At 29.9% G+C, this 25,109-nt stretch overlaps 1 protein-coding gene across 1 annotated transcript in view; it reads left to right on the forward strand.

Moving 5' to 3' along the window:
- The window catches only part of LOC107439667 (titin), a gene marked incomplete in the record, with an annotated part of 381,506 nt that overhangs the window by 218,119 nt on the left and 138,278 nt on the right, over positions 1–25,109 (forward strand). Inside the window, 21 exon segments of the mRNA XM_071183739.1 lie at positions 861–1,004; positions 1,957–2,217; positions 2,619–2,762; positions 2,850–3,119; positions 4,948–5,091; positions 5,223–5,489; positions 5,599–5,742; positions 7,133–7,402; positions 8,639–8,782; positions 9,468–9,725; positions 11,564–11,707; positions 11,823–11,913; positions 12,490–12,658; positions 13,430–13,616; positions 17,472–17,603; positions 17,740–17,831; positions 18,382–18,467; positions 19,961–20,159; positions 20,243–20,401; positions 20,739–20,868; positions 22,628–22,933. Coding sequence (XP_071039840.1) covers positions 861–1,004; positions 1,957–2,217; positions 2,619–2,762; positions 2,850–3,119; positions 4,948–5,091; positions 5,223–5,489; positions 5,599–5,742; positions 7,133–7,402; positions 8,639–8,782; positions 9,468–9,725; positions 11,564–11,707; positions 11,823–11,913; positions 12,490–12,658; positions 13,430–13,616; positions 17,472–17,603; positions 17,740–17,831; positions 18,382–18,467; positions 19,961–20,159; positions 20,243–20,401; positions 20,739–20,868; positions 22,628–22,933 — 3,741 coding nt within the window.

The raw sequence follows: 25,109 nt of genomic DNA on the forward strand, positions 1-25,109 counted from the left end.
TATATATATATTATCTGATTTCACGACCAATTTGATGGTTTAATTTAAATCTCAGGTTTTTTCATTTATAGTTAAATTATTTTCTGTTACATTCCTGTTTGATTTATAAATTTTTTTATAAAGGCTTGTTAAATGTCATTAAGTACGTTTTTAAATGTTTTTATATTTTTTTTACGAAAACTTTATTGTTTAAAACGAAGCAAAAAATTTTTTTGTCTAAGGGTCAATTTTTATTTCATAATATTTTATTGTTTAAATATTTCAATTATGAAACTGAAAATCTGTTCCTTATACAATTTTTAAAATTGTGAATCACTTTTACATTTAAAATAACATGAAATAATAGAAGTCCCTTCTTTTTTAAACTCTTTTTAACTTATAAATATTTTGCGTCATACTATTTTATCACTTTTAGTTAGAAATAAAATAGAAAGTACACGAAATTACCAAAAAAAATGTTCTAATAAACAGTTTTATGTAACTAAAGAACTATTCAAGAAATATGCTCGTAAATTTTATATATTTGAAATGCTGGAATAAATGAATGACCATTTTAGGTTTAAAAACTCACAGCTTTATTTAGCAAAATATAGATTTTCTTAAATAAGTAATACAATGTGATTTGCACATGCTATCTCTAGATCTATATGCTGCAGATAATAATATTTTTTCTTAATTTTTACTTTTTTGCGCTTTTAATCTTAAAGTGATATATCTTAGATCATCCCAGTAGCAAAAGGTAGAGTTCGCTTATAGTATTAAAAAATAAATAATAATTAAAACTTGATTTTTTTTAAAAAATGCAAACTTTTATTTTTTCTGAACGAAATGATAAATATTAAATAATTTTTTGTTTATAGGCTCAAGAATTAAGACCCTGAGCGATTTCGGATATGTTGTTATGGATATTTCTTTCGTACACGTAGAAGATTCTGGAGAGTATGTGTGTGTTGCAACAAATAAATTTGGATCAGATACTACTCGTTGCACGATACAGTGTACAGGTAAGTCGAAACGTCTATAAAAATATTTCAATACCTCTAAACGTTGATGCATTAAAACTATACACAAAAACCCAATTATTAATAAATAAGTCACCCATCCTTGTTATTTCAATTTCTGTTTATCAATAAAAAAAATTATGCTGTCAAAACAATTGTATATTTTCTGGACTGTAATTGTACCACTTTTAACAAGTCTCTTGTGATTCGCTAGTTAGCAAAGCATATTTATAAAATTATGACCACAGATATCTACATTAACGGATCACAAACCAAAACATTTGAAAAACACTTTTATTCCCCATTTTCAAAATGTAATATGGAGATAAAAAAATAAAATAAAATATTCAACTATAATTTCTATATGCTCTCACAAATGTCTCTATATAATGTAAATTTAAACAGTTCATAAAAGTTCTTTTTTATATTATATCATTCTAAAAACCTTTGTATATTTTTCACGATTTGTAAGATATTCGTAAACTTAAGTGAAAAGATTTAATAGTGGTTGAAAGAAATGCTGACATTTCTACATTTGAGAGAGTAAATAACAGCTTTTGTGAAATTTTTGAGACAATTATGAACATTAAAAATATTTTATAATAGGATTTTTTATTGTTTTTAAAGCATACTGTAAAAAATTTTGATCAAATTATGTTAAAAAATACCAAGAGTGCCGGTACTTTTTTTTTCACAAAATCCATTTTTACTAGAACGAAAAATCTCATATTCCGTAATTTTTACAGTAGATTTACCATACAATCACTGAATCACTTTAATTAAATATATGATATTGTAAAGATTACGGTATGATATTTTACGGTTAAAATGGATTTTATGAATATTGGAAAAATGGGTTCTAATGACCGGTACTTTGACATGGAGATTTTTTACATAGTAAATAGTGATGTGTGAATACATTTTACCTTTTAACTCTCTATTTACTATTTAATAGGTTATGGAAAAATTTTCCGAGACACACTACAGCCTCAAAGCTTGGAAAAAATTGCAGAACTTGAAGGTTCTCATGCCCTTTACAGAAGTCAAGTGTCAATCGACGCTAAGATCACAGAGGCACCGAAATTCACAACCCACATCAAAGAAATTACAAGTCTTGTGGAGGGACAAAGTGCGCACTTTGAAGGCTATTTAACTCCAATAAATGATCCTAACATGAAAATTGAATGGTACTTCAATGGAAAACTCTTGGGAGCTGGTATGTAAAAATTGCAATTTCTAATTTTGATTTAAAGCTCAGAATATTCATTTTTTTTTAAAAATGGTTATTCCTACTTACAAACTTCTTAAATTCAAATCAAGTTATAGTTACTATTTTTTGAAAGAAAATTCGCAAAGGATTATTTTAAAATAGATTTAAAATTCATAACTTCGTTTTTACAGATCTTATATTTTAGAAATATTTAATTTTCCTTTAAATAATATTCAACGTTCTTGTTTATGTCTTAGATTTGTTTGAAGCATCTGTATAATTAAATTTAAAAATTGTATGCCTCATTAACTATGCTATATTTTACGAAAAAAAAATGTAAAATATAAAGCTTTACTTGGTATTGAACATTGTTTTGATGCTTAATATGGTTTTAATTCTGCCTACAGGTCATCGCTTTAGAACTTTCCATGATTTCGGCATTGTTATATTAGACATTCTATACTGTTATGGAGAAGATAGTGGTGAATATATGTGCAAAGCAACAAATAAATTTGGAACCGATATCACCAAGACCACTTTGACTTGCAAATGTAAGCTTGGAAGTTAATATTTAATCATTTAAAACATACAGCATCCATTTTCTTGAACAATTAATAATTCACTTTTTGGAATTTCAGCCAAGAAATCGATTATTCTGGATCCTCAAATTCCAACAGAAATGGCCGATAGCAACAGAAGAATCATGGAACTGGAAGAGCACTTATACAGATCTCGTGCCGATTACGTTGAAGATGTACATTTCGAAGCTCCACGATTCACTGTACCCCTAGAGAATGTAACGGATTTGAGGGAAGGAGAAAATGCTCATTTGGAAGCTAGACTCATTCCAACAGACGATCCTGATCTCAAAGTTGAATGGTTCAAGAACAGCAAGTCTCTCAAAGCAGGTAAACACCGCCAGCACCCTAGTGTTCGAAAATTTCTCGTCAAAAGTGGTTAAATATCAATTTATTTTATTGTTATTTTATCTTATTCAACCAAAGCAGCGACATAACCATAAAAAGATGTCATTCAAAAACGTTTATCGATTGTTTTTCTTAATACTGTAGAACAAACAGAATTCTATTCTCGCCAGTTAGGCTCACCTATTAAAGTAATTCCGTTTCGTGCAGCTGGGCGCATACTGTAGCTGGGAAGGGTAATCGGTAAATCTCATAACTGGCTGAACAGGGGCTCGAATCCCAGCCTTAGTATTACTATATTTCTTCCATTCCTTCAATATAAGAAGAGTTTTAAGTGTCAATACGAAACTATCATCCATGCATAAATGACACAGCACCCACACAACTGCAATGTTCGTTTAAGTTTTATTTTTATGGTTTAGAAAGTACTATGCTAGTTATGAACGTTGCAAAATCGTATAATTTTGTATTCAGGGATAGAACATTCGCCTCAATCAGATGGCCCGGGTTTAAATGTCTGCGATGGCTGATCGATACGAAATCCGCACATGGATCTCACCAACCACAGTGCTGATACAAAATATCCTAAGTGGTAGACGGATCATGGATTAGAGTCCCATGTCATCAGGCTAACCATGGAAGGTATTCGGGGTTTTCCCCTCCCTGTAACACAAATGCCGGTTAGTATTATCAAAAAGGCCTCAACGCAAATTTCTCCCAATACTTGATCCAGGATTTCCCTTGTCTTCTGGATTGGGTTCTAAATTACAAGGCTAGGAAGTTGAGCATTGATAATCGTAAACTCAAATTTGGGTTGGTTCTACAACCGGTTATAAAGTAAAAGAACAAGTAATGCAGACCAATTAATAAATGAAAGTAGCGATATTAAATTTTATATACAATATTAACTATTAAATAGTGTGAATATAGGCGATATTACTTGCCACCAATATATTTTCATATTCCAATTTCAAATACGAATTATTACATTTTGTGAAAAAATATTTTCATTCTCCTCCTTGCTTGTCATGAGTTATTGAATTTTTTTAAGTATGAATGACACTTTTTCAGCATCCACTGCTAATAACAGAGGTGAAACTAACAATAAAGCGTTTATTTATTTTGTTGACTTTTTATTTATTGATTTTGTTGAAGTTTATACCATGATGAACCATAATGTCATTCAAATTTGCTCAAATTTCTTGAGCCCTATAATCATACTTCTTAAATATGGTTAGATAATACTTTGTAAGTTGTTCACGGAAAAAAGGCTCAGTTAACATCTCAAAAACATTGTAGCAAATTTACAGCATATTATGGGTCAAGGTACCTTGGATTAATGCTGAATTTTAGAACTTACTTCTCAGAGTGTACTTGGACATATTTTATGAAGTATTTTACTATTTTTCATGAAATGCAAAATTTTTATTAAATGGTATAATTAATAGAAAACGTTTATACAAAGTGATGTATCGTTTAAAACTGAGCATCATCACATACAAAAAGAATCATAGAAGCACAAGTCCTCCAATTATTTATAAAATAATTAGTGTGATGATCTCAAAGTTTTATCCTATTACTTCTCGCCTGAATTGTAAAAACTGATATTTAAATAATTTATTCACTAAAATAAGTATCCTATGTTCGATTACTTGAAAGTTCTACAGAAAATACCTAATACGCATTAGCTAAATTATATTTAAGTTAAAACCCATGTTAGTATTATTTTGAAAACACTTATTATATAATATATTACATTTATGACACTGAACTAAAGTACGATTTTAAGTATTCTTTTAATTAATATTTTTAGGAACAAGAATTCGAACAATAAATGACTTTGGGTTTGTTGTACTTGAAATCAGTCCTATCTATCCCGAAGACAGTGGTCTTTACTCTTGCAGAGCCACTAATAAAGTTGGAGAAGCTGTAACAACATGCACACTTAAATGCTCCGGTAAGTGTTCATTGGTATTCATTGGTGCATTGATTTTATTTGTCATATAAAGAGAAGTTTTAAAATATGATATTAGCAGACGGTTGGCGTAAATTTTTAATTCATTACCCTTTGTTTTTAACTTCTTTTAGGAAAGCGTAGTATCATTATGGACACACAACTTCCTGCGGGAATGGAGAGCATGGAAAAAATAGCAAGATTCGAAGATATTTCTTCAGCTCGTATAGCCGAACAATGGATGGACATTGACATACAACAGCCACCCAAGTTCATCTCAAAACCACAAGATCTGACCCTCGGAGAAAACTCGTTAGCTCACTTTGAGTGCAGGCTGACTCCAGTTAATGATCCCACCATGAAAGTAGAATGGTACCACAATGGAAAAACTTTAATAACAGGTGCTTGAAAGTTTCACAAAAACTATACGTTACAAAAAAATATTCATTTTCTACTGCATGTTTTTATCAAAATATTTGTTAACAATACTTTCTTTTTAATGTCTTCTAGGTTCTCGTATCAAGACAATAAACGACTTTGGCTTCGTAATCTTGGAAGTGGCTGGTGTATTTGGAAGAGATGCAGGAGTTTACATGTGCAAAGCCACTAACGCTTTTGGAGAAGCCACAGTTAGTGCTAAACTGATCGTTAAAGGTAAATATTCGAAATGTTGCTCAATTTGCGTTAGTTATTAAAGTAACTAATTATTGCAATTTTAAGAAATAAAATACTAATTATTGGTAATAAAAGAAGGTAATTAATTTTATTAATTAAAAAAATAAATTTTTATTCAATAAAACAATTCTCCATAATGCGCAAATTTTTACTTTAAACGTCAGTGAATGGAATACCTTGCAATGTTATTTAAATTAAAAAAAACACGTTAATTTTGTAAATACTGGATAATCACCATTTACCTTAAAGTAGCAATGTGAAGTAACCTGAAACTAACAAAACATCTATTATTTTCTCGTTAAAGAGAAAACAAAATAAAATTTAAACCCACACATATATCTATTTTTTACACATATATCAAAGCGAAATGGATCAAATGTTTACGCCAATCAATCGAGAAGCGAACAAATCGAATAAAATACCATAGAATTTTGATGATCGAGTCCCTAAGGTATATTTATTAAATTAATAATTAGATTTTAAGATTTTGGATGTCAAAATGATCTACACGAACAACCTGGGAAAGCCCACACTAGATCTTCAGACTTTTTGGGTACATAGCAATATTCAGTCTTTCTAGCGTTAATCAAGCAGTAATATACAAATTTCAAATTAGCTTCATTTTTATGTAATAAAAAATGTTGTACACTCTTAGAAATTTGAATCACGTTGATTTTAATTATGGTTCAAAAGTCCTACAAACTTAATATAATGTTGATTCCTTTTGAATTTGAAAACACTATAGTATAGTTCAACTTAAACAAAAATGCATTTTTTTCAATATTTCAATACTATTGCTGCAAATTTGTACAATAGTATTGCTTAAACCTTTGACGCTGATGGGAGATAGGTGTTCCTTTTGTATATTTTTTCCTTGCTCTCTAATTATAAATGAAAATGTATTTTGGTATTTATTAATTAGAAAAAACAGTCTAATAGTTACTTAAATATCTAATCGAATATCGGAATTATTTTTACTAAATTATAAAACCCAGAAAAGCTAGTTAGATATTGTTTTCACTCACATTCAAAAATTCATCTATAAATGATTTTGAAAATTAAAGATATTTCATTGATAAAGATCTACATAACTGCATCTAAGTGCTATGTGAAAAAAATATTGCTTGGAAGTGGACCGTATTTGGAAGATTTTACTTTTAGTGTAAAAAAAGATACCAATGTTTCATGCTGTATTTCATAACCATTAATTATTAAAATGCCTAAGTATAATATATTTCACTTATATTGATCTAAATTAAAACAAAATAATGAAAAATATATTTAACAAAAATTCTGCGTCAAAGGGTTAAGAGCTGATAATAAAGTTGATAGTTGAATGTTACATCCAATACTCTTTTTGTAAATACAGCTAAAGGATCAATCATAATGGAGCCACAATTACCAACTGAATGGCGTTCCGGTACCGAGAGTTTGCAAAGACTTGAAGAAGCAATGCACAGAACCGAAGAAGTAATAATTGACGATGACAGAAAATTACCACCTAAATTCATTACTCAGATACAAAACTTGGAGAGCAAGGTAGAAGGAGAATCTGCTCACTTTGAGTGCAGACTCGAACCCGTAGGCGATCCTACGATGAGGGTTGAGTGGTACCAGAATGGAAAGCCACTCACAACAGGTAAATAATCATGTGATATTTTAGTGAAATGAGAAGGTTTTATTATTTATGAAAATTAATTGATTAATTGATTCGTGTTCTTTATTGTTAAACTAATGCTTGTTTGCTTTAAGAAAACGGATTTGAAATACTTTATTATGCAGATTTAGAGAATTTTTTAATAGGATTCCTTTTGAAGCATTTAAATTTTCTTAAGTAGTATGATAATGTATGATATAATAGTATGATGTAATAGTGATAACTTAAGAACTGACAGCTAAGAAAGTGAATAACGTGATTTTAAAACACAATACTCTAAAAGAACTTTGAATTCTGTCTTATAGATGGCATTTTCTACAAAAGATACTGATTAAGTAATAATGACAGAAATCTTTCATGACTACATTTATAATATAATTCTTAGAATTAGAATATTTGTTTCAGTATTTTTACAATGATTCTTCTTTAAATTGAATGTATTTTAAGAATATTATTTTTGCAGTTTTTAATCTATATTTGAATCCCTTTCTTTGAAGCAGTTAGAATTTAAGTTGAACTTAGATGACTCTTTTAACGACTTGTAAAATGTTAATAGCAAACAAAGTACGCAACTTAAAATTTTAAGAGAATTTCATATTAAACATTTTAATGCTTTAAAATTCAAAATATTTGTTATATTGTTTTTATAATAATCCTTTTCAAAACCGCGGTGACTCAGACAATAGAGCACTCCCCCAAACGAGGCAACCCAGGTTCGAATCCAAGCATCGACTGTTCGATACGCATTCTGCTTTCGGCTCTCACCAACCACAGTGCTGACATAATATATCCTCAGTGGAAGACGAATAATGGGTTAAAATCCCTTGCCGTTGGGCTAACCATGGGAGTTTTTCGTGGTTTTCCTTTCCATGTAACGAAAATGCTAGTTAGTTCCATCAAAAATGTCCTCCAAGAAGGCTAGATTGTCTCAATGCTTAATAGTTTAAGAGTTCTCTTGTCTTCTGCATTTAGATAAAAATTTCAAGGCTACGGAACTGAACATTGATTGTGTTGGCTGTTCAAAGCAGGTTGTAAATAAATTATTGTTCTCTATTAAATTTGATTGGTTACAATTAATCTCGTTAAGTCACCTACATGTATCGAAATCTAAAAATAAAAAATTAATAATAATAAACACATTTTACTTTTACTTCATTGTAATTTTTCTTTTCATAGTATAGATTTTATGTACAATCATTTGAAAATTTCTTATGACAGGCACTAGAGTCCATACAGTTGATGACTTTGGCTTCGTGGTGTTAGATATCGATTGGTTGTTCCCTAGAGATGCAGGTGAATATATGTGTAAAGCAACCAACAAGTGGGGACAAGATACAACAAAAGCTGTACTGAAAATAAAAAGTGCGTACATTTTAAATCGTATCATCCTTTCTTTTAATTTTAGATCATTTTAACATTTTCTATTCAGTTTTATTTTTGTTTGTAATGCTGTACTGGAAGGACAATGTTTATTGATAAAACTCATTTTCTTAAAAAGTGCTATTTTTACATCTAATTAAGCCTTAGTATTGTTTCTAAATATGTAATTTACAAGTTATCAAAATTTCCAGTTAATGGATATATCTTACCGCTTGCAAAGAAATTTACGGATGTTTAATTTTAAATTTTCGACAGTACAATTTGAAAGCAGGAATAATCATTATGCGGCCCCAAGTCTTTCAGTTTTTTTTTTGTATTAAATGGCATAAGCTTTATTTCACATTGAATTAGTAATTATATTTCAAATAAAACTATTAACACGTACTTATGCCAGCAATACAGTAAAAATTATTTGACTAAATAACTAGCAGAGTCAAAAATTTGAAGAAAAATCTTTAAATTTAACTTAATCTTTCCTTTAATTATCGTAAATTTACATAAATACTGTCACATTAAAAAATTAAATCACTGTTATTTTGCAACAATTACTGAATCATTTATTGACAAAGTATAAACTTTATCAGTTGTGTTATAAAATTATATATTTTTTTGCTCATAAATATTAGATAGATTCACTGAAATTTAATAATTGCTGTCATGAATTTAGGCAAGCGAGATATTATAATGGACAGTCAATTACCCGAAGGCATGTCAGCAGATAAACTGAGGGAGCTTGATTTCCCACCGCAACAAGAAGTTCCTACTGAAGAATTCGTTCCTCATCCACCAAAATTTATAACTCAGATTCAGCCTCAAGATAACTTACAAGAAGGGGACAGTGCCCACTTTGAATGTAAACTGACACCAATTAATGATCCCAAGCTCAAAGTTGAATGGTATCATAATGGAAAACCACTTAAATCAGGTAAGAGTCGCTCTGAAAAGAAGTTAGATAACGTGCTTTTTTCCCCCTGAAAAAAATTATATATTTGTCTGTTTTGTGGCTTTATTTGTTCTTTATTCACATTGTCTAGCTTTGTTTTCCCATATTGCACAAATTCTACTTTTTTATTATTTAAAAGAATTGCTTTCCCTTTTTTGAACTTATAGCAATTTAATAATTATTTAATTTTTAATTTTGCTATTGTATTCACTATAAAAAACTCCTGATAAAGTTACTGTACCGGCACTTTTCGTGCATCATTCATAAAATCCCTTTTACCATAAGATATCGCACCTTGAATTTTACAGTAATATTTATTTAATTAGAGATTCAGTGAGTTTACTGTAATTATTATAATAAAAATGTTTGTTTATCAGATTTTTTTTCATAACAGAAATGGATTTCATGGTAAGAAATACCGACACCCTGAGTGCCGGTACTTTTTACAGTAATTTGATCCGCAAACAATTGAAGTGTACAATACTGTTATAGTGTAATAAGCGTAAGATTTCTTATTGTAGTCCAAGGAGAATTCGGTTAAAGATTTACCAGTCCTTTTAAAATTTTACATGTAAACCAACTTAGTGATTATTCTAATTTAATAGAACTTGACGCAACATTTAGACCTATCGACAGATCTAAATATGTCGGACCAATTGTATTTTCGACTAAAGAAATATCAATTTTTCATGTTTGTCTCTCAATATCGTAGAAAGTCAATTCAGTTAGCAGAATTCTCTATAATTTACCATGTCAATATTAATCAAACTAAATATCGTGTGTAAAGCACGAATAACGTGACAAAATATGTAGTGACTCTTTGGTTTTAGTTATCTTTTCCCCTTTGAGTTTTTCATTTATTATAGAGACAAAAATATTTATAAAATATGAGTTAAAAGGTGTTAAAATTGAAAGTAATTAATATTAAATTATGTAAAAAAGGTTGGAACCTCATAAAAAAATCACGTCTTTAAGATTAGATTTAAGGTACTTCGATTTATAGGGAGTTGACTAGTTTAAAACGAATAGATTCTGGGGGATTAAAAAAGTAATGTGATTCAAAAGTGCATGGGACTCAAAAAGTAAATTAGTGCCGGTTACGCGTACTGATTTTTAAAATAAAATTATTAAAAAAAGTATATATAGCAAATAAATATGTAATCTTGACAATTTAAATAAAGGCTAAAATGATAAAATTGTATTGCTAGACAAGGTAAATAATGATAATTACAAAATAATAGCTCAACATTTTGCTGCTGCACTCTAACATTTGGAATTAAATGACGCGTTTACTTCTATTTTAATTTGCATCTGTAGACTAAAAATACATATAAAACGAAAGAAGTAGATTTTATTTTTACTTATTAGTGTGATTTTATATTTATATTTTTATCCTCAATTTACATTCATCGGGTTAGCATACTTTTCTTTGAATTTTTTTTTGTCTTACTGAATATATGTTCGAAATATACAATATATTAAAATGGCAGATATCTTGTAACACTACTTCTTGGAACTTGAGGTTGTATATTACTCTATTTTTATTATTTAACCAAAATAAAAACATTTTTATACAATGTTTATAAATAACTTCTTTCTTCTTGAAACTGAAACAGTTAACGTTTTCTTAAAACTTAAACGTTTTAAAAACATTCTTTAAAGCAAATTTTGGAAATATTTTAACCAAATCATAAGTTCTTCAATTTCCTAATTATCGAAATACTTTCTTCATATCATGATAGATGAGCAACTATCAAACTGAAGTAGTTTTTGTTTACTTATTCCTAGTTCCAATTATTGATATTAGTTTTTAATTATAGGTCATCGTTTTAAGACAACATATGACTTCGGCTTTGTCGCATTAGATGTTTTGTACGTTTACACTGAGGATTCTGGTGAATATACAGCACGTGCCGTGAACGACTACGGTGAAGACATAACAAAAACTACCCTCAAAGTTAAAGGTACTTCCATACAATATTTAATGAAATGAAAACACTTTTTCTACTAAAAGCATATTTCTAAATAGTTAATTTCTCTGAAAAAAGTTTTACTGATAAACATTTATTCATTTGATAGCTCAAAGATTATTGGAATATAGAACACAACTACCAAAATCTATGGAGACTGGCGTTCAGAAAATTGCTGAGATGGAAGCTTCATGGCAAAGGTAATTGTTTTTTATGGTATTGTATTTCTTATATCATGCTTATCGTGTGTTTCTTATATTGTGTTTTGTTAGTTCCCTTTTTTTTAACAAATTACACTGGGGAACAATATATTTTCTTTCGTTTCCAGTTGCATAAGGTTACAAATCTTAGATACTTTCGCATAGCTGATTTTAAATCCGAAATCTGTCTTCGAGGTATAATTTTTTTTAAATGATAGTTTTAGTATATTTTCAGTCGAAGCGTACAAGTTTAAAAGCATTATATAAAACAGCGGGTGACATAAATGTTGTAACAAACTTCGAGGAGAATTAGGGCACATAATCAGGATTCCAACTTTATCAGAACCAATGCTCGGAAATGTCGTCATATGACACTAGGGGCGATTCTTTATTTATCACAGGAGAGCACCCGTAGCTGGGTACAATGACATTTCCTGTAACGGATTCCTATGCAAATTAATTCAAAACTAGACGAAAAACATTTGTTCACCAGTGTTAGTTTTTCGTTGCTGTGACTAAATGTTGCAGCTTTAAGAAGTAGTTTAAAAGTATAATTATTAAATATTGCATTTACAGAGTGGTGTCTGAAGAGGAAGTTCCTCCTGAACGTTGCCGTCCCATGTTTATTATGAAACCTGAACCTCAAGTCGTAACTGAAGGTGAATGGGCCAAGTTCTGTTGTCGTGTAATTGGAAATCCCAGACCAAGGCTCATGTGGATTTTGAATGGCAACACTATCGGGCCAGTAAGTCTCTTTTTTTTCAGTTGAAATTATAGTTGGTGTCGTGAAAATAAGGACTGTAACTGGACCAAATTACGTAAAAAGTACTGGCACATACAGTTCCAGTACTTTTTACCGTAAAAACATTTTTAAGTAGAATATGTATGGAAACAAAACATCTAAACTAAACTCAGCAGCCCATAGAGGGCCTAGGCCAACTGTGCCTACTGTGTACTGATTTTACAGACGATGCACCGGTACTTTATAGTGTAGTTTGATCCGGAATTTTTTACAGTGTAGATGCGATTTTGTAATTCTGTAAACGTAATTAAAACTTCGCTGTGTTCAATATGTTCATGTGATACGTTATGTAAAGGTAAAATATAAATATCTAAACAGTCACTGTTCCATTAATTAGTGCCAAGATCGAAGGTTTTGACAAATTAAATTAGTTGATAAAATATGGGGTCATTTATGGAATTCTAGGAAACGCCTAACCGGGCTGTTGTACCAGTTATGATGATAATTGTAGTCCGTACTCCTTTATTATACTTCTATATTGCTATATTTCATCTAATGGGAGCAAAAATGAATCTTTCTAATTTTACATCACTTAACATGAACATATCCATTTTTTAAAAAATTGTGTGTACACGAAATTGTTTATTCTTTTTGGTGCATCCCACTTTTTTTTAACGAATCAAAATTTAGATTGGAATACATTTTATACTATAAACTCGTTTGTACTCTAAACTCGCTTAAGAAAATTTAATTGACTTAAATAATTTTTTCTAGGGATCTCGCTATAAATTGACTTATGATGGAATATATCATTTGGACATTCCTAAGAGCAGGCAGTATGACCAAGGCAAGGTTGAAGTTTTTGCACGAAATGGCATGGGTGAGGCTTACTGTTGGACAACATTGGAAGTAAGACCAAGGCATGATGATTACAGGGTAGTTCTGAAAAATTCACCTAGGCGTAAGTATATTTGAAAGAATATAAATAGCAGCAGTAATAGCATGCTATGCTTCTACTAAAAACGAAGTTAACTTACCTCAAATCTGAAATTGATGATTTTTAAATTTTATTTAAAAATGGTAGATTTTATCTCTACGTTAAAAATAAAATATAATTGAAGAAATAAATGATAGATTTTTTTATTGATGTAATTTAATTAGAGTTTATAATTGGAAAACTAAAAAAAAAGTATATTAGAGGATTTTTGATTTTATATTTTTAATCTTTTATTTTTAATAACAAACATAATGTAATATATTCTTAGTGAAATTTTTTTTATATTTATAAGCATTGGTTTTTTTCATGTCTTAAAAATTAAAATTTATAAATGTATGATTTTGTTTTGAAAATTTTGCAAATTTATGTATTTTATTGTTATGATTTATATTATGTGCCTCAGACCTGTAGCAATGCGTATTAGTAAACCATGAGCTTTTAACTTCACTAATTTAAAAATATTATGCTCATGCGTTTTTTAATATTTTTCTAATATTGAATAAACAGCTTTTCAACTAATGCCAAAACTAACCAAATAAGATTTTACGCTCAATAATTTTTTTAATCAAATAAACCACTGATCTTGTGTCAATGGATTTGCTACGTTGACACTACATTTCATAACTGGAAACACAACTACTGCAGCATCTCTAAAACCTGGGCAGATATCTAATAATAGGTATGGCTTTTTTATCTTACTCAGCATTAATAAACTCTAACAATAACACATTATTTTGAATAAAAAATTTAAATGGTAAAATTAAAATTGTAAAATTTAAATAACGATGCCGAAATTTTATAAAATTATTTTTCTAATATTCAGTTGTTTTGAATTATTATATAAACAGCCTAAATATTATCCTTTCGTTTTAATAACAATGCACTGTCAGAATATTCTCCCTAAAATTATGGCAAAACAACCTGTAGCAGTCTGTTTATCTAATTAACCGTAAAGTCTACGGTGAAGAACATTTTTACCTTTACGGTTTTAAAACCTTTTACAACTTGTATGGTTAAAAATCCATGAATACAAAATTATATGTTTTTTTTAACCATTTACGACTAGTATCGTTTCAAAATTGTTAAAAAGACTGAACGTGACAGGTAGTTTAGCAGCTTTATGGGGCTGTCATCTGTGCGTGAATGCGAGTAGCCTGTTTAAATATCCCAAGGTCACAAATTAGGGAGTGCAGGATACTGATAACTCTTCATGTGCTTTGGAGATTAGAGGAAACTTTGTGGTGTCAATGTTGGGAATCGAATCCCTGTTCGTATTAGGAGATAGTAGTAAATAACCGGTTTTTCTCAGAATTTACGGTTGAGTACCATCTTTTTCATGGTTATTTGACTGTTTTGTTGGAAAGTGGTAAAATAACAATTACATAAATTGTTATTTAACCATTTTAACTGAGAAATTTCTAACTGTGTGCTTTTGGGTGAGACAAAATTAATGTAAAAATTTGAAATTAAATTAACTAATGAGAAAGAAAATATTGCAGTTGAAATTTATTATAAGATAAACAGTGTGCTCCGTTATCATGACCTTTATTATATTTATTAAGGATCTTATGAAAAATACGATATCCAACCAATAAAAACAATAGCAGGATTAAAATAATAAAGACCAGCTTGATTGCTTTAAAGCGTTTCCTGTTTTCAAAAGACCATCTTCAAAATGTCTCCAATTACCGCTTTTACTATTTTCTCAGTTTCTTTGCGCAATCAAATTGGTTTTGATATTTTTAATCACGCCCTTCTCGTTAATGATTCTCCAATGTTTTATAGCAGTTAATTAATACGTTACCTTTTACGAATAGATATTTTACTTCGTGTTTAAAACGGATTTCCAATTATATATAAGTCTGTAAATACGGAAGATTTAAACATCTAGTATTCATAATGACAGTATGCAGCATAGATTGCACTCGATATGCATACTTCATTTATCTAATTATTTTTTTTCAATTTTGGAAATAATGTGTTTTTGCTAGAGTTGCATGGCTTGCATGTTTTGCTTAAAATTTAATGTCTATTAAACGGTTTTTTGCCTTATTAGCAAAAGATATTAATCTTTCAAGCTTTTTAATGCTTAACTTGCCTAAGATTAACTTTTTTTAAATTCTAATGCTTTATTTGCTTAAAAATTATTAATCTATTATTCTCATATTTTAGGAAACCTAAAAACATTTGTGTCTTTATTAAACGAATAAAAAAATTTAATATATATGAAAAATTTTTTGAATTATTATCTTTAAGCTATAATTCAACAAAGTGCAAATATTATCAAACTTATATACAGTCAAACAACGCTATAGTGAACACGGTTTATAGTGTACTCCCGGACACAGTGAACGAAACGTTCACTCCCATGCCTTGCTATACAATGTTATGTAATGTTATTTTTTGTGGATTGAGTGAACCAAAAAAAGAGAGGAAGTTGGATATTATGAACTTTTTTCTGTCTACGACTGATTTTTTCCCTTCATTTTCGGGTCATTTTGAAATTTCTACATAACACATCGGCTGATAAGTTTCCGGTCTGACATACAGATGGCGCCCTAAATGCAGAATTAGTATTTTGTTTAGCAAGTCCTAACCTTCGAATAAAAGGTGTCAAAATTTTATAACGATCTGCAGATTGATTTTGAAGTTACAGTGATTTTAATCGAACACCAATTTATATTATTGAAACAATGGATAAAAAAGAATTTCGTGTTCTTATTAAACATTGTTATTTAATGAGAAAAAACACGGTAGAAACTAAAGCTTGGCTCGATAAGTGTTATCCGGGTTCTTCACCAGGAAAATCGACCATTATTGACTGGTTTGCTGATTTTAAACGTGGTCGTACAAATGTTGAAGATGCGCCACGCTCTGGACACCCTAAAGATGTGGTTAATCCGGAAAACATAAGTGCACAAAATTGTTATAGAAAACAGCAAAGTGAAGTTGCATGACATAGCTGATACTCTAAATATATCAAAATAGCGTGTAGGTTTTATTTTGCACCAACATTTGTTAATGAGAAAGCTGTTTTCGAAGTGGGTGCCGCGTGTGCTAACAGTTGACCAAAAACAACAACGAATTGATGATTCCGAGAGCTGTTTGACGTTGCGTCACCAGATTTGGCTCCTAGTGACTTCTACTTGTTTGCAGACTTGACAAAAACGCTTGCGAGTAAGAGATTCAGCACGAATGAGGAAGTGATTGCCGACACAAGCGCCTATTTTGAGGCCAAACATGGTTTTTTTTTAAAGAAAGGTATAGAGATGTTAGAGAGGCGATGGAGTGATTGTACATCTCTTAAAAGAGACTATATTGATGAATAAATTTGAATTTTACTAAAAAAAGTTGTGTTTACTTCAACAGACCGTGAAATTATCAGCCGATGCGTTATAATACATATACCGGTTTTTAAAACCGTCTATTGAGTGGAATGTAACAACAAGTATTTTTTCTTCTTTGCTTCTTTTATCTCAGTTTCCAATCCCTAAATAATGACCATCTCTAAATGTTTTGTACCCAAGGCGGAAGAGTAATAAAAAATAAAATTTAACACATTTTTTGCTACTACATATTGTTTTTTAATAATTTTTGTATTTCATTTTATGGGCCATTTATACAAATAATCTGTCATAAAAGGAAAGATTTCAGAACCATAAGTTAAAATTGTTTGCGGTATGGATATAGTGAACTCCCGGTTATAGTGAACCGAAATTTCCGGTCCCTTGAAGGTTCACTATAGCGGGGTTTGACTGAATTTTTTTTTTTGGAAATTCTTTTAAAAGATATACATGTTAACTATGTAACCTATTTTAGCTTGGTATGATGCTGAAATAAAATCATATCAAAAAGTACGAACAGCATGTGAATTAGAAAAGGTGTTTGAGGAAAAGCTCACACCAGGTGGAACTAAAATCGATGTATGGAAGACCCAAGAGGATGAGGAAGGTAAAAAAATTATTATTATGGTGAATATAATTAAATATCATAAATGAAATCATTTGTAATTTTCAATGGCATTTTGTTAGTTACTATGCATATTTATTTTTTAATATTTAGTATTAATACTTTGACGTAATTTCAGGAGATCATGTCAAACAAATTAAAAGGCTTGAAGAAGAAGATACTAAAAAATTGATTCCAGATGTAAAACGCTATAAAACTACATCAACTTACGTATGTATCTAACATTACTTTTTAATTTTTTATAATACGTTTTGAAATTGTGTGATACTAATGCATAGGATCAATTAACATGTAATCATTTTTGTATATTTTGTGAATTTCTTTATTTTATATCGTGATTAATAATTTCCTACAAGTACTGAGGATGCTCAGAGAAATTTACAAAACTTAGTTTAAAATCTACAAAGTTTACATTCAATTATCTAATTTCGGTATGCAAACAAATTCATTGTTATTCATTTAGTGGATAATTTTTATGACTATTCTAAACTTACGCTAAGGTACTTACAAAATGTACACATTTGCTTTAAAAGCAAGAATACGTGGATTTAAGTTGTGGTAAATTTGTACGATTAATTGTTCTTGGCTCATCAGTAGTCACTTGAAATTTCTTTTTTATTATATCCTTTCAACTCCTCTTTTTATATCCAATAAAATATGTTAAAAACAGAATGTATTGAATAAAAATAGCAAATACACTATAATATTGTTCATTTTTTAGTGGAATTATCAAAATTTTAAAGATATCTATTTATTTCAGATTGATCCTAAAACTGGAGAAAAACGCTCAGAGGAACTATCACAAGCTCAATATATGGCTAAAACCTATGAAGCCCAAGCTCAAATGTAAATCCCCATTTCTGCATTTTTTAAAGATTGCTGCATTGATCAATTAGCAAGAGTTCATGCGAAGACGAATTTTGAATTTTTATTCATTTTTCCTTTTCATCATATTACTTGAAATTATTAAAAATTTTGAATAACATATAAGATTATAAGATTTTCCTGTGACAATTATTGAATTCTCAAAATTGTTTATTAAAGATTTAGTTTAATTGCACCACTTTTTCTAATTAAATATATCATTTGGAATTTTATAGTATTCTGCACTGGAAAAAACAACTGACATGACAAATGTTTTTTTTACCATAAAATAAACTAACGAGGCAAATGAAATCAAATCAGGTCATAATATCATCCGATAAACCAGATTTGGGAAAACAAAATTGGGCACATATATGGGAAAACAAAATTGGTACATCCGATACCAATATATGGGAAAACAAAATTGGGCACAACCTGTGCCCTAAATAAGAAAACTGATGACTGCTTTAGCACAGCAACTTACCAACACCCTGTCAGTCAGAAAAAAACATAACTAATAGGGCGTGTGATCGCCTCTAACTGCTTCACAACTCTCGCATCGGCGTTTCATGCTGTTTACCAGTTTACTTATCAATCCTATATAGCAACTGCTCGTGCACCAAGGCACTCCTGAGCTCATCGATGGTTGTTGGAGCTAGTCTTGGAGCTGCAATTGACCGTCCAAGGAAATCCTATACATTTTCGATGGGACAAAGGTCAGGGAACATCACAGGATACTACAATCGGTGAATATCCTGCTATTACAGGTATTCTTAAATCAACTTAATCCTGTGTAGGCGTTAAAGCTGAAATTTGGCTCATATGCTTCACCGAAAGGTTCACATGGGGGCAAAGATCTCGTATCTGTACTGCTGATCTGTCAAAATACCTCTATCAAACACATGAAGGTCTGTATACTCGCCTGTTACGATGCCTGCTCTGTCCAAAATCAAATCCGGCTATAGTGGTCCTTTTGGACAATGTTAGAAGGCCTATATCGATTCACGGGTTCTCTCCCGAAGACACGTCTCGAATCGCCCTCCAGACTGAATCGTGATTCACAACTGGAGAGAACCTGCCCCAATCATTCTCTGCCCATGTGTTCTCAGCACCATGCTGGACGGTCTTTTTTGTGGTTCACAGTCAAGGGGGTACAGACTATGTGGTGCCTTGCATAAACACCACCGGCATTAAGTCCTTGGGAGACTTGAATAAATGGGATTGATGTTCAATGATGCAGTTTTTAGGGGGGGAAAAAATTCGTGGTTATTCTAAAACAGTTGTGGCGAAGAGGGTTTCAAGGAATAGTTTCAAAATTTTTTATAATAATCCTTATCATTAAGTTCTTAGAAGCTACCAATTACACTAAAAAATCTATTCATATGTTTAGTATTGCTACAATGCTTTATTTCGTTAAAAAACTTTTATAGGTAGAGCGTATTTATTCTCTTTATAATCCAAAATTGTTTTTTTAGTGATTCACAAAAAATACACATGCCCTCATCTCCACAAGAAAGCTCTATTTATGGAAAAGAAGTCCACGTTTCTAAGCAGAAACAAACACAAAAAGAACACAAGGGAGATCTTGAAATAACGAGACATAAGACTGTTACTGAAACTAGAGAACAGGAACACAAAGCTGTTACCAAAGAACGCAAAGTTATGGGAGTAGTTGTAAGTTTCAGAATATTTTCATCAAAGTTCCAAAATACGTATTTAAAGTTATATTTTGGTGATTCTTTTTTTTAAATTTTTAGCCTGAGACAAAACCTCCAATGTTCACAAAGAAAATTGAACCCTGCCGAGCATTTGAAGGAGAATCTGGCAAATTTACTTGCACATTTACTGGATCTCCAACTCCTCATATTACTTGGTTTAGAGAAAACTTCCCTATCAAAGATTCTCAAGATTTCCAGGTATTTTATAAGTTTTTTTATGATCTATCTGCTTCTATCCACTTTTCATTAACTAACTGTTTATTTCATATTTACCTTTCTCGTTTTATGTGTCTATCTGTTTTATATTATTACTTAACTGTTTAATGACTGTTAAGTAATTTTAAAAAAAAGTTAAATATATCAATTTATTAAAAAACTACGTGCCAAAAAATTTAAAAAAATATTTCAGCTGTTTTTATTCAAAAGATAATAAGGACAAAACTGACATAGATTGTCCTATAAGTTTTTTTTTTTAAATAATTTCTAAAATGATTTTTTGCCTGAAATAAAGATTTTGATTTTGCTCTTTCTTTAGATTGAAACCACGGAGACAACCTCTACTATAGTCATCAAAGAAGTATATCTAGAAGATAGTGGTGTGTTTAGTGTCAAAGCTGAAAATAGAGGAGGCACAGCAAAGAGCTCAGCTAACTTAGTGGTTGAAGGTAAATTCGAAATAATTTTTGATTTTTACTCTTTATTGCTTAAAATTTACCAAATGCGCAGTTGTTTCAGTCATGTACGTGTATTTTATCAGTATTTGAATCGATATTTTTTTTTTGTCCATAAGCTCTACATTTACAAATAAAAACATGTTAATTAATGATAATGGAAGCAAAACAACACACATTTATAACAAAATACATTTTAATGAAAAAAAATCTCTCAAAGCATCATTACAAACGTCAACTTAATAAAGAAACAATATTCATATAATTATTTATTGGTTTATATCAGTGGTTACCAACTGGCAGCCCGCGAGCTTAAGTATATTAATTGTCATTTTTTATTCGTAAAACTTTGTATGGACTTAAAATACTTTTCCTTCGTTAAAAAAGAACCTAATTTCTTCGTTTCTGTGAAATTTAACATACCAACGGTGCAAAAAAATTTATTTCTCAGGTTTTGCGTCCAAGAAATTATTTATTCAATTACAAAAATAATCGTATATGTTGCTCTTTTTTTGTATTTTGTGAATATAATTTAGCATATGCGTGTCAGAAATTTTCTCGAAGAAATTCTCCGATTTAACTTTTTGAAATTACTCATTTTGGACGAAATTATTTACATTTGTAAATTTTGTGGCCAGAATTTTTTTAATATGCAATAAAATATTTTTTAAAATCTACTTCTTTTTCTAATTTGTAATTCCACAATTTTTCTTTGTACAATTTGATAAAAATCTGACAGTAATATTTAATGTTCCTTCAAACATAGAAGAGTCCTATATAAAATTTTGATAAAACTGCGGCCTTCCATTTAACTAGTGTTTTTAATTGCAACCCCCGGCCTTATGTAAGTTGGAAACCCCTGTTTTATATGAAAGAAGTAGTAGCCTTCATCTGTCTGAAGCGGTCCATGATATTTCGGTCACTTTGTTTCAGGCCACTGTTTCGGTCACGCCATTTCGGTTTCATTGCGCTTTCAAGCCCGTGCTCATTTAGTCTGTTACTAATTTGATTCATGTATTTTGACGCAGACATTCCATCACATTTCTTACTTTTTTTATTACAATGGTTATGTTTCAATGGCCCTAAATACAATTTTTATATTTTATTATATTATTTATTTATTATTTTCAATAACGAAAAAAAATCGAGATTTGTAAATTTCACTTCCTCATTCTAGAAACTCTTTTCAAATAATTCCTACCTTATAAAAAGGAAATGTGTGAAAATAAGCTTAAATGTTATTAAGCCAAAAACAATTAAAATAGAAATACGGATCAATATAATTATATTGAAATCTTTTGCCTAGTTGGTGAAACTTTTAAAATTTCAATATCTTGAAGAGAAAAATAAAAATGGCAGGAAAAAGAACGCTAACGGAACCAAAACGTCCCACTTCGATTCGAAGAGAACCTTTAAATGAAATACACGCAGACAGTCATAAAATAATTTAAAATACATATTTAAAACAAAACTGTTTTCCTTAGACAAAAGGAGAATGGGCTGGTTAATTTAAAAAATCTTTTTTAAAACTTCCTTCCACCAATAAATTTCATTAAAAACTAAAACTCAATTATATTTTATTTTTTAGCTGTGTTATTCGATTTTAAATAAACAGATAAACTTTAATTATTACTTAAATATTTTTAAATATTATTATAGCTTTTTTCCCGAAAAAAACAAATATATTTTCAAACATTTTGTAACAGTCATCTGTCATCGCAGTATTTTGAAATATATTTTTTAATTACTTCAGAACGAAAAGAACAAGTGAGAGGCGCTATACCACCAAGTTTCGTCACGACAGCTCAAGATTCAACTGCTAAAGTAGGTCAGCTGGTGCGTCTGGATGTTGTAATTGCTGGTTCAAAACCCCTTGATGTTTATTGGCTTAAAAACGGAAAGAAAGTAATACAAGATATTACACACAAAACTATTGAAGAAGAAGATCAGTACACACTAATGGTATTAGAAGCAACTCAAGAGGATGTTGGGGCATATGAATGTGTTGCAATCAATAAAGTTGGAGAGGCGAGGTGCCAAGCAAACATTCAAGTACAAGGTGAGTGTTTTTACATAATTTGTTTCTTTTTAAAATATTTTCCTAAAAGAATATATTAAAGTTCTCGCACGAAAGAAAAATATTCTAGTAAAATTACCATGCTGTATGGAAATGACATTTCTGGTAAAAAGAAACTATAATTCTGATTAGTAAAACCAAAACACACGGTATTTGAATCAATCATTTGGTAAATTTATTTCGTATGGTAACGGTTTGTCTGAAAATTTTGGTTTTCAAAATTATAGTTTTTATATAACCACACATTTTGTAAAAAATACAATCCTGAATAGTAAATTTAACCGAATAAATGGTTTTTATGATAAGCGTTAAGGCAATATGATAAAATTGCAAACTTTTACCAGATTTACCAAATTTTATAACATGTTTTATGGTTAATTATCCATTACCCTAGCGCTTCTGTAAAAATCACCGATATTTTTGATGTTCCAACAGAGCAAGAATCACGGTAATTTTTACCATGTTCTGGTAGTTTTGACCCTACTTTTTAGTGTATGATTATATTTTTAAAACTCTTATTAAATATAAAACATGCAAAAAGGACAGTAGGAAATCAATCTACAAGTAGGAAATCAATATTAAGATGCGAAAAAAAATTAAAAAATTAACGAAGCTAGAAAAATTATTTTCGAAGATAACTATTAAAATTGGTACAAAAATTATCTAAAGAGAGAGATTAGTACAACAAAAATATACGGTATTTAAACTATTTATTGAGTAAAAAATAGAAAATTGAAAAGTAAGTTTAACCAAATAAATGTTTTTTATGCCATGCTCTAAAGAATCAGGATAAAATTACCCAATTTTATCCTGCATTATGAACTATATTTTATTGTTAATTTTACCAAAATCATTACCAAAGCACTTTGGTAAAAATTATAGAGCTTTTTGGTGTTCCTATAGTGCCAGAAACACTGTAAATTTCATCATATTCTGGTAGTTTTGACGCTACTTTATTTATCAGTGTGGAAAAGATTTAGAATATGTTTCATAGAATCAAGTCTAATAGTGTATTTTGCGCTTTTTTAACGCTTCTGAAATTAAACGAAGTTTTTCATGAGGTACTAAAGTAATTGAAGATGCCTTATAGGCAAAAGATCTTAACATTTTTGGAAAAAAAATTAGATTTCTCAGAGAAAGACCTCAGTTTAATTTTTATCAACTACACAAAATTAATTTATTTTTACCAATTTTCTAAATTTCGAAGAGCTCGGTGAATGAATGTACAATGTCTGCGAATTTTTTTGGAGAGGGAGAAGGTTTAAAATACATTTGGCAAAGAACAGTAGACGAGTAAATTTAAATGACTTGCCTTTTGTTAGCAAAGCGAAATTCAAAATGTATGGACGCTATGACACGAATACTTTAAATTAGTGTCGAAGATTTATAGCTTGGGAGCAAGAAATAAAGGCAAAGCATAATCATTCTTTTTGTCAACAAATGAACTTTTCTACCCTCTACATATGACTTTAAAACTATTTAGCCTGATCATGGTTACTGCTCTTATATTTATTTATTTTTGGAAATATTTTCAGTATAAATATAAATTTTTTTAATAATAAAAACGTGTTGTATTATAAATCTCTGGAAATACATGATAGAGTCAAATTACTACGTTTTTATTATTTTTTTTAATTTGTGATAAAAGAACAGGAATATATTGTTTAATATTTTATTTACCACTGCTAATTTGTTAATAAACGGATTGAAAAAGAAAAGATTTTGAGAAAAAGTTGCGTTTTTTTCTCAATTTTGTCTAAAAACAAAAACTGCGCAATAAAAAAAGCATTTAGAGTTCATTGGATTACTATCCGGGAGAAAAAAAAAACATTATCAAACTCATTTGAAGATTTTAAGGAGAGAATAAAATAAATTTTTTTGCAAAATTTGTTTATATTATATACACCGAAGAGTCATTACATTATGACCACCCTTTATCTATAATAATGGGCTCGCCCAGGTTTTCATGGTTACTCGCCCGGGAACAATGTTTTCATGGGACACATTAGGACCCATAATCCTCATAGAACAATCCCTGACGTCTGTAAGCTACTTGAACATAGTTGCAGACCAGGTTCACCCATTCATGGCAACAGTTTTTCCTGCGGGGGATGGTGTTTACCAACAGGATAATGCACCATGTCATAAGGGTCGAATC

The sequence above is a fragment of the Parasteatoda tepidariorum genome, chromosome 7, assembly GCF_043381705.1.
Source record: "Parasteatoda tepidariorum isolate YZ-2023 chromosome 7, CAS_Ptep_4.0, whole genome shotgun sequence".
NCBI classification, from domain to species: Eukaryota; Metazoa; Arthropoda; class Arachnida; order Araneae; family Theridiidae; genus Parasteatoda; species Parasteatoda tepidariorum.